We start from the raw sequence: 9,940 nt of genomic DNA on the forward strand, positions 1-9,940 counted from the left end.
GGTTCTCAATCTGCCTTTAGACCAATCACTGATTCTCAGTCTAATGTAAGAATAAAACTTGCAGGGCACTAGGGTGGGGAAATCCATATATATTGCCCTGAACTCTTTTTGAAGGAAGAGCAAGTGTAAAACGCAATTCAGAGTAGGATCATTATACTCAACAATTGAAACAACTTTTTCCTCATATAAGGGAGCAAAGCATGATCATTAATTACACTAAAACATCTCTCCAAATCTGCAAAGTACAATAGAAGAGAGAAAAAAATCATTAGTCCTTTGATGCTTCTAAATATAACATTTCACTTCAAGTAGTCTTTACTTTAAAATGTTTTATTCTGTAAAGTTAACACAGAGCTTTAAAAACATAAAAACAATGAATACTCAACATGCATAAGCAAACCCAAAAACAAACAAAACAAAACAAAACAAATCACCCTAGCAGCAAATTCAAGATGGAATAGTAAAAAAAAGGTAGCAAGATTATCCATACAATGTGCACCTATAAATTAAATGGTAATCATCAGAACATTGTAATTATGTTCCTTATTTCGTTCAAAGGAAAAAATGTTACTAGAGAGAGACAAAATCAATTTAAGAATTTAGCAGTTAAATTTTGTATGGTTGCAATTGACTAAATCTCAAAAATATCCGTAGATGTTAAAAATTTTGAATTTTATAAGAACACTCCTAACTAGAAAAAACCAATTTTACTTTCTATAATAAGCTAGAATGATTGGGTCAAACTTTTTTTCAATCCATTATTAGGATTGAAAGTTGAAAGTTGGCATTTGAAATTAGGTTTGAATATTTGTTGAGAGACTAGTTTTTAAAAGATAGTCAGATGGGCATCAAATATTTGAAGGACTATTCAGAAGAGTTCCACATTTATGTGGAAGGAAGCCCATTTAAAGTTATTGAAGTTTAATTCTCATTAGACTTGCACTTTTTGGGGCTATACTTAAATTCTATTGAAATAAATGTGAAAAGCAAGCCATGACCAAGTCCCACTGATTTTACTGGGGGTAAAGCATAACTAAGTTAGTCTACATCCAACCCAGTATTATTAGCATCCTTATTCACCCACTTAGGGTGTTTTGAATGCCATGCTAATATCCAACATTATGATTATGATGTTGCTGCATTCAATATATTCTCAGAATCCCTAACATTTGTCTTTCTCACACAGATGTGCACACATGCACACCATACTTCAGCTGTAAGAAAGCTTGAATACAAGCTTGTCTTAAACACACACTAGAGTGAACAACCATAAATAAATAATAATGAATTGCAAGATGCAGACTTATGCTTATTAATTACATTGGTGTAGCATGATCCTATGTAATTTACTTGGAAGCAAGTTTCACAGAAAATCCAACATAACTTACTTTCAAGTACTCAAGCAGAAGACTACAGCCTTGGCCTTTTCAAAACCAAATCATGCTTATATATCCATATAGCTGATCTGTAAATCTGTCTAACAATATTATATTACCTTGGCTGGATAGCCTTTACTGATTTCAATGTTAACTTTATATGAACAATTACATTAAAATAATAAAGCAGGTGCAAGTAAACTTTCCATTGTTTGCTTGTCTGAATCTCACTGTCAACAAAAAATTTATTTTGTACAGTTAAAATGGTGGGTTTTTGTTTAAGTGTTATGCCTCTTGTCATGATTTTTACTAACCATATAGATCAAAACACAATTTTACTTTCTTTTTTCCTATTAGACTGCAGTCTTTTCACGCTCTCTATGCAAGTACCATGGAATAAGTTACATATCACTTTGTGGTAAAATGTACACATTTAAGAAGCATGGGAAGACACATGGACCACCATTCTGCACATTAGCTGGAAGAGTGAAAAGAAAACATACAAAAACAAATGCCTTCTGCTGGTATGCCCTTGTTAATGTACAAGATTGCAAATGGAAGTAGCAAAGCAGTATAATGATATAATCTTATGAAATATAAAACATGCATTTCCCATTGCATTACATACAGGGCCTCTACTCTGTTACTAGACTTCATACAGAACACATTTATGAATGAGGCAGACAAGAAATACACATGTATTGATGACAATGCATTTACAGTCCCCTATTCAAACTAATACATAAGTTTTACTAATCAAAGAAAAATCTCTATAAAATTAAATATCAGATAGTTAAGTCAGCAAAACAAAAACAAAATTCCACATATTGTTTAGGTATTACTCTTTTTAGATAAAAACTATGACATTTTCCTAATTTTAATTTATTATGGTGAGCTTAGTTTATAGGAAGAGGCACTCATAGAATCCTAAATTTTACACTGACACATTTGTTTATAAAGCTGAAAAGCACTCCTGCAAATCCAATATAGTTATGGACATGTTTTAAAATACTGAACTCAACTAGTAGTTTTTAGAATTTGAAAAAATAATATTTAACAAGTCTTGTTTATACTACCATATGACTGATGTGTGCTAGAAATTATTCTTCAGGTACAAGTAATTAAATTAAGGGTCACTAATGGTCAGCTAAGGAAGGAGAAACAATCTCATTTTTTCCCAAGCTTTGATGAACAATTATAAGCAATATTACATTTTGCAAAATTCAGAGCAACTTGACAAGAAATACAAAGGCACAAACCATAGAAAAGGAAAAGATTTCCTTGTCAACAAAGAAAGCCTTAAGCTCCTCCAAAATTAAAAGAAATGTTAGGCCATATTCAGACTTAATCATACTTATAAACAGAACTCTTGAAATTAATGGATAAAAATTTAATTATGATATCAGTGAGTCTTCTCATAGGATGACTCCTTCTGAGGTCTATTTTTAAAAAAGAAACTGCTTAACGTTTCTATACAAATCTGAGAATTAAAGATGAAAGTCACAATTTTTAATAAGCTAAGCAGATCCTTGGAAGAAGTCAGAGAACAATTTGTATAAGCACCAGACTTTAATAAGCCAAGAAGAGCTCAGACCTTTATTAATTTTAAGCTTTGTTATAAACTTGATGGACATTTCAAATGTGCAACAGTAGCAGCCTAGCTTGCTGTCTGTTCAATTTTAGTTCAAAGAAAGATAAATATGGATGGCTAAGACAATAATGCATGATCTAACTCAGATAGGTTTCAACAGTGAAATGTTCCATTATTTTTTCCCCACTGGAATGGACTGTGCATTTTCATTTTAATAATAATAAACATACCACTCATTAGAAACTGCTCTGTTTTTGCTATTTTACTAAAAAAAAAGTTAAATATCTGGGGCATGATCTAATGAACATTAACTTTTTTTTTTTTTACAAAATTTAACAGGTGTTATATAACAACTGTTTAAATCAATAGGATTTAAAGCACTATTTAAATCAATTGTGCTTAACTTGAACAAAATTATACATTGCTGCTAGTAACCCATGAAGAATATTTTAATCAAGAATTAAATTATCAATAATCACATGCTTCCAGCAAAGAATTTCAGACAAGAGAAGGGAACATGTATTGAAGGAAAAGATATCAGTAAATCTGTTTCACACTAGGAAATTGTATTACCCAGGTTCAAACTGAACAATGTTCAAACATATCAGATATTCAAATAGATTTTTGTTTAAAAAAAAAAGTTATCCAAGAGAATTCTTAAGGCTGACTGTAAGAAATAGAAATAGCATGCCAGAAAAACCCCCTTGAGAGAGGCATTGTTTGCACACCCCTGCCATCGATAGGCAACTGCTTATTCTCAGAGTCTTACAACTTCCTCTGATTAATTGTAGTATAATTAAAATTTTGCAAAACCTTTTACTTCTGCCAAGTGCCTCATATATTTTTCTTTCAGGAACTCTGGATATAAATGGGATGCTCATAAAAATAAAAATCTAAATGCAGGTGCTATGCTTTGCCTTCAGTGTAAAGTGCATTGGCATTTATGTGAGCTGTGCAAGAGTCAGTTATTTCACACTGTATGTAATTACAGAGAATTAAACAAAAAGCAAGTTTTGAATATCTGTTTGCACAGCAGAACTGTGGCAACTGCATTGGAAATCAGAGTTTAAGAATACTGCAGAAACTCTAAATACAGTTAAATGGAAGATAAATTTATATTGAGAATATGGGCCTAATAAATAAGATACATATGTATACACCTTTAGTACTAAAGCCTCAAATTAAACACTTGGGTGTAGCCATACCTAATTTGTTCACTTACAAATATCAGATACTGTAAAAAAAAACAATCAGAGGAAGTTTTCTACGCTATTTAGAACTGGGGTTACAAACTAAGCAATATGGCACCCACCTGCCACCTCCTGCCCTTCCCACCCCCCAAAGTTCAGCAACCTAGTGCTACACTCTTATTCTATAGCCATCAACTCTTGGTTGTACACCATTACATTCTGAGACAGATTGTCATTTTACAATACAAAACCTATTATATAACATTGCATGTGCATGAATATAAAAATAAACCACATCACTGCTATGCAATTGTAACACTTGACACCTAGAACCAAGTGGCTTCCCTCTCAGTGTTCCTCAGATTTGATAAGCTGATTTGTAAACCCGTCAGACAAATAGATTTTCCTCAGCTGGTCAGCCTTGGGTATGGAGTTCCCATTCTTCACATGGCGAGAGAGAAATGCTCGCACAGCTGGATGATCAGCCTTCTCAAGGGGAATGCTAGCTTCCAGAAACATTTTTACAAAGTCCTGGACTACACTGGGCTTCTCTGTCTGGGTTGCGCTGTTACACTGCAGAGAGGCAGTCAGAGTTCGTGGTTTCTTCCTGACACTTTGCTCTTCAAACTCTCCCTTACGTTTGGTGTGTGTTTTGGATTTGAGATGGTCATTGATTGCAGATTTGCGAACATGATTCAGGACTACATTGCAAAAACTGCAATACAGTTTCCCCCCATCTTCATACAGTTCACTGCCAAATTCAGTTACACGATCCTGAGGGGTCACGTATAAAGCAGTCTTTGAACGGCTCCGGGAAGGAGGTGGCTTTACATCAAATCGCTCCATTGCTGTCTTTAGTAAACTGAGAAAAGGGAAAGTGAGCGAGAGAGAGAGAGAGAGAGAGAGAGAGAGAAGGAAAGATTTTATTTATGCAAGGCTTGTACACTGGAATTTAGTTATGCTTTAACTGATACTTTAACTGAACACTGGTATTCAGACAATAGATATGACACCATTTCCTATGATGAAACAAACAAAATATTAAAATATATGAATACTACATGGCAAAACAACAAGGTTGTTAAAGTAAGATATTTTCAGAAAGATTGATTTGTCTCTGTGTAGACAGACCCAATCCTTCTATTGATGGAGGGAACTATTTTCTAGTGGAGCTTTCCTGCTGAGAAGTGAATTTTACAATTCCTCCTCCTCTCTGCAGTGACCACTTTCCATATTATTTTCAACCATACAGATAGCAGGAAGGAAGGGAAATTGGTGAAAGTTGCCTTCTCCCCCAATTCACAAGTTCAGTGAGTTCTACTCTATATGAAGATGTATGTATGTATATACGTATGTATGATGTAGGAACTACATGTAGATCATGAGGTCTCTATTAGCTCTTCTGAAATCAGGGGCATGCAAAATATTTCATTTCAAACCTTTCCAGCCCAAAACTTTGTAAAACCTCATTTCAAGTGCAAGAGTACAGAGCTTGAGTATGCAATGGGTTTGCTTGAATATTTTATGCAATAGTTCTGTTTCAAGCTTGAAATGCTTCCAAAATACTCAAAGCAATCCCACTCAAAATACTTTCACGCTTAAAATGGGGAATTTCTTGCCTGACACAGATCAAAACATATTTTGTACAATGCTGAGTAAAACCAATGTTTATGTTTTTTAAAACAGTTTCTAGAGCTACCATTTTAATAACAAAAGTTTTACCTGACTGGAATCTTCCCTAGTTGGTCAGAAAGTACATATCTTTAAAGCTTGTCATGTCTATTACCCATGGATTTCTTGGAGGGGGGGGAGTTTTTTTTTTCAAAGATCACATAAGCATAAATGGCTTAAATATCAGAATTCTTTATTCTCAAAACACATTTCTGCTTAGAACTAAAGTAGAATGAAATCCTAACAGAGAGGTTATTATTGCATTGTTTGTTTACTGACAGCTAGCAAAGGCGTGCCTAGGAAAAGTGATATGAATAGGGTTTTTTTCCTTATTGTGTTGCCCCTACATTTTCCAGAATTGATTGAGAAGCCTTTTTTTGCAATTGTGCCTAGGTTGGTTTTAAAAATCCCATTAAAAATCCCATATTAAAACAAAAGAGAAAAGCCTCACACTGAAGAAACTTTGGAAGAACACACTTACACACTTACTCAGAGACAAACATGAAAGCATGACAAAGTGTTGAAGGAGCTCTTCATACAGTATCAGTTTAAGTCCAGTCAGCTGTCAGATCAAATTTCAGCCTCACAGTAAAATATTAAGCAGACACTTTTGACTGCTTTGCAAACCTAACTTCCTTTATTTTCCTTTGGAAAATTAGTACTAGAAACATACTTCTCCAGCTAAAACATTATTTCAGATTAGCTTCTGGTTTATTACCTAATTGTTATCACTGTCAATTTATTAAAAAAATTAAATATGTTTATCAGCTACAGTCCTAGCACATTTATCAGCTACAATCCTAGCATGTTTTCTGCAGAATAACCACCACTGAACACAATAGGAGTGGCTTTTAAACAAAATAGGTTTATGCCACATATAAAATTGATGGGATACCTCAACATTTTCTTGCATAATCTATCTGTACTATTTTAAATGATTTATTCCTATTAAAATATTGAATTTAATTATTTAAATGATCCAGAAAAAAGTAGTTTAAAAATCATTGCATTAATGAAAGAAGATTGGGAAATGTGATAAAACAATTCTAATCTTTGAAAACCTTGATGAAAAGAAAAAATCCAGGTTAACTGATGAATTAGGAAGGATTGAAACAATGTGCCTTTCTAATAGTAAGGGAAATCTCTAATGTCCTATACTGATTCTAGATCCATTAGCAGCTGCATGTCCAAATGACATACATGACCAACAAATGTCATTTTGAATGGTTGCTTTGATAATCATCATATTGAAAAGAAAAAGAAAGCCATGACCAAACGGAATACCTGTTCTGATTTCTGGTTTCTCAGTAGCAATACTTACTTGTCAAAACTTTCTATGGCTAATTGTTAGGCAGGAATCAGGGAAGAAAAGTCTTCATATCTCAGATAGTTTAGGCTGAGATTTAAAAAATCATATAATAGTACACAAAAGAAGTGATTGAAGAAAGTTCAGAATATCTGGTATTTATTTGTCAAATTTGTGAATTATAAAATCGTAACAATGGAAACTACCTGAAGGTTATGTATCTAACTCATCACTTCCCTCAAATTCTGAAGAACCTTTTTCTAGAATACAACCACTGTAGCAGCATCAACATTATCATCACTATAAATATGAGATTAGTCTAATCTTTTATTCTTCCTGCAGGCTCAGAGCTTGATCCTTGTCCCTGAATCAAAACTGAGGTCAAATGCTTTTATCATTCCTATTTCTTTCTCTACTTTAGTGTGTTATCTCTTTGTAGATGCCTGAAAAACCATATTTTCTAATTCTGATGTCCTCATTACTTGATATTTGGGGAATATTCACCTAACACCAACAATCTATTACAGCTTTAAAGCTCATCTATACTTAAACTTTGTGACCTGATAAAGCTTTTGTAGCAAAGCAACACCACAAAAATCAGACCATTAAAAAAAAAAATCCACAGTAAAGAAGTGACTGGGAAGCAGATCTATGGCATCTATCTGTGGAAAATATAAGGTTCTCTGATGATTCATTATGACTTTTTTTTAATGGCCATTCAACAAGAGGCTATCCTTTGCTATCAGTTAAAAATCAAAAAGATCAGAAATACACAACCAGTGGTCTCCAAAAGACTTGGATGCAGCTCCAAAGCCTCTCCAAAATTGCTATCTAATTGTATTTTTTAATGTAACAGAGAGGAAAGCTTATTAAATGCATGGATATTAATCATGTCAATTACTTAAACCAATGTAATTTAATTTTAAAATGAAAAGCCAAACTTAATTTTTGTCTTGCTTCTTCTACTTTCTGCAGTATACATCTTGACAGGTCACTCAAACACCAACTGATTCCCCAAAAGGTTACACACCTCTGCTTTGTACCTACATTTTCAAGAATTATATTACAGAATGGTATCTGATATTTATGCTGCAGTGAGCACAAGACCAACTATAATTGTTATGTCACAATTATTTCACCCACTAAGCATAAAAAGGATAGTTTAACTAATTTAAAGAGTGTGTGACTGCCCTACTGGGTCCCACACTTAACCTGGCCCAAATGAATGACACACCTCAGACAGGATTCATTCACTTTCCTTTGAATTACAATTGAGCTCTCTGTACAGTTATGTTCCATGCTTTATCAAGATCCCCACCTGCAAATTACCTGAACTGTAGCTGAAGGTGAAACTACTGTTCAAGCAAACACAAGTGGAAGCCCACCTGTAAGCCTTATTGCTCAACATGATATACTCAAAACAGCATAGGTAGGATCAGCATGCACTGTTCTCTTCCATTTGTTTGCGTTTACAGCTTCTTGTTTAAATAGTGGGGAATAATATCAAATCACATATACCATATCTAAATTTTTTGTTTTTGCAATGAATAACTAGAAGGATTATTTCCCAAAACTAATTTGGGACGAGAAGCTGATCTGGAATCGGTAGCCTTCCAGTCGTTGGCCTATGTAACATTAATATGGATAATCAGACTATTAATAATCTGAAATTCAGTATTGCAGCACCAGAGTACATGCTCAAGCACATTTGCTCAGAAGCCAGTCGGGCTCTCTTGAATGGATCTTATGCCTGTCGAGTAAGACCGTTCAGGGATGCAGTCCTATGCACATTCCCTTGGGCGTAAGCAAAACTAAAGACAGTGGGATTACTTACCAGAAAATATACATAGGACTGTCCTGTAGACGGTCTCTGCTGGGAACATCATTAGAGCTGCATCTCTAATTATTTTTCCATACATATTTTAAGACACTTTAAAACACGGCTGTTTCAAAACAAGGTGAATACTTTCAAGGTGGCAAACTTCTACTATTCCAATGACAATGTCTCCGTAAACCCTGGTCAGATCTACAGTTCATTGGCTCAGAAATCCCCACAACGTCCACAGCAAATGTTCTTCATCAGGTCCAACATTTCAATCCGCGCCCCCAGCAGACACTCCTCCGTCCCTCCCTCCTGCAAAGGAGAGCCTCTCCTTTGACCCTCCGAGGCTTTTTCTCCATCACCTGAATTTCCTGAGCCCCGCTCTCTGCCATCCACTCAACTCCTCTCTCCCACCCCGTCTGAGTCTCCTTCCTTCCCGTCAATCTCGTTCCGCACAACCTAGGTTAATTTTTCTCCCCCGCCCGGGGGGGAGGGAAGGAGACAAGGTGGGCAACAGTGCTGCACTTGCTGCAATGAAACCTCTCCCTTCGGCTCGTCCTTACAGCTCCTGACAGCGCGGAGTTCGGCTCCCACATCGACCGGGTCGAAGCCTCTGATCTGTCCCGTGCTTGCCCCCAAAACCCCGCGATGGCGTGGATCAGACTTGGCGGAGCCGCCTGCCAGACAGACAGGCACACGGAGAGGCGGGGGGCGGATGGTGGGGCTGAATGGAGTTGTTTCCTCTCTTTGGCTCGTCGAGGAAGGCGGGATGTAGCCCCCTAGCAACACCTCCTCCAATGAAGGCGTTGCTAAAAGCGAGTCAGCTCGTGCGAGAAGAGAAAAAGTGAGCGCTGTTCTCTGTGGCTCGCGAAGAAGAGAGTGACAAAACTTTCCACCACTCATGGAAAGGAAAGAACGGAAGTTGTCCCGCTATTGTGGTCCACTCGCAAGGGGTAGGTGGAGATGTTTACTTTGAAGGATGAA

The 9,940-nt window shown here is 35.8% G+C and overlaps 1 protein-coding gene across 3 annotated transcripts; it reads right to left on the bottom strand.

The window, feature by feature from the left end:
* Window positions 1-319: 319 nt before the first annotated feature.
* On the bottom strand, window positions 320-9,734 carry CGGBP1 (CGG triplet repeat binding protein 1). Of its 3 annotated transcripts, none has more exons than XM_007423792.4 (2): window positions 9,319-9,734; window positions 320-5,019 (listed from the first exon to the last, which is right to left on the bottom strand). In XM_007423792.4, the coding sequence occupies exon 2, from the start codon at window positions 5,001-5,003 to the stop codon at window positions 4,506-4,508; it is 498 nt and encodes a 165-aa protein (XP_007423854.1). In that variant the 5' UTR covers window positions 5,004-5,019; window positions 9,319-9,734; the 3' UTR covers window positions 320-4,505. The 3 variants fall into 3 exon arrangements, with proteins under 3 accessions (XP_007423854.1, XP_007423853.1, XP_007423852.1); XM_007423791.4 differs by having other exon boundaries at window positions 9,520-9,731; XM_007423790.4 differs by lacking the exon at window positions 9,319-9,734 and adding an exon at window positions 8,969-9,307.
* Window positions 9,735-9,940: the final 206 nt, after the last annotated feature.

This window comes from Python bivittatus, unplaced genomic scaffold, assembly GCF_059951505.1.
Source record: "Python bivittatus isolate LINGU-HERP-01145 unplaced genomic scaffold, Pbiv_v1 ctg000350_np1212, whole genome shotgun sequence".
NCBI classification, from domain to species: Eukaryota; Metazoa; Chordata; class Lepidosauria; order Squamata; family Pythonidae; genus Python; species Python bivittatus.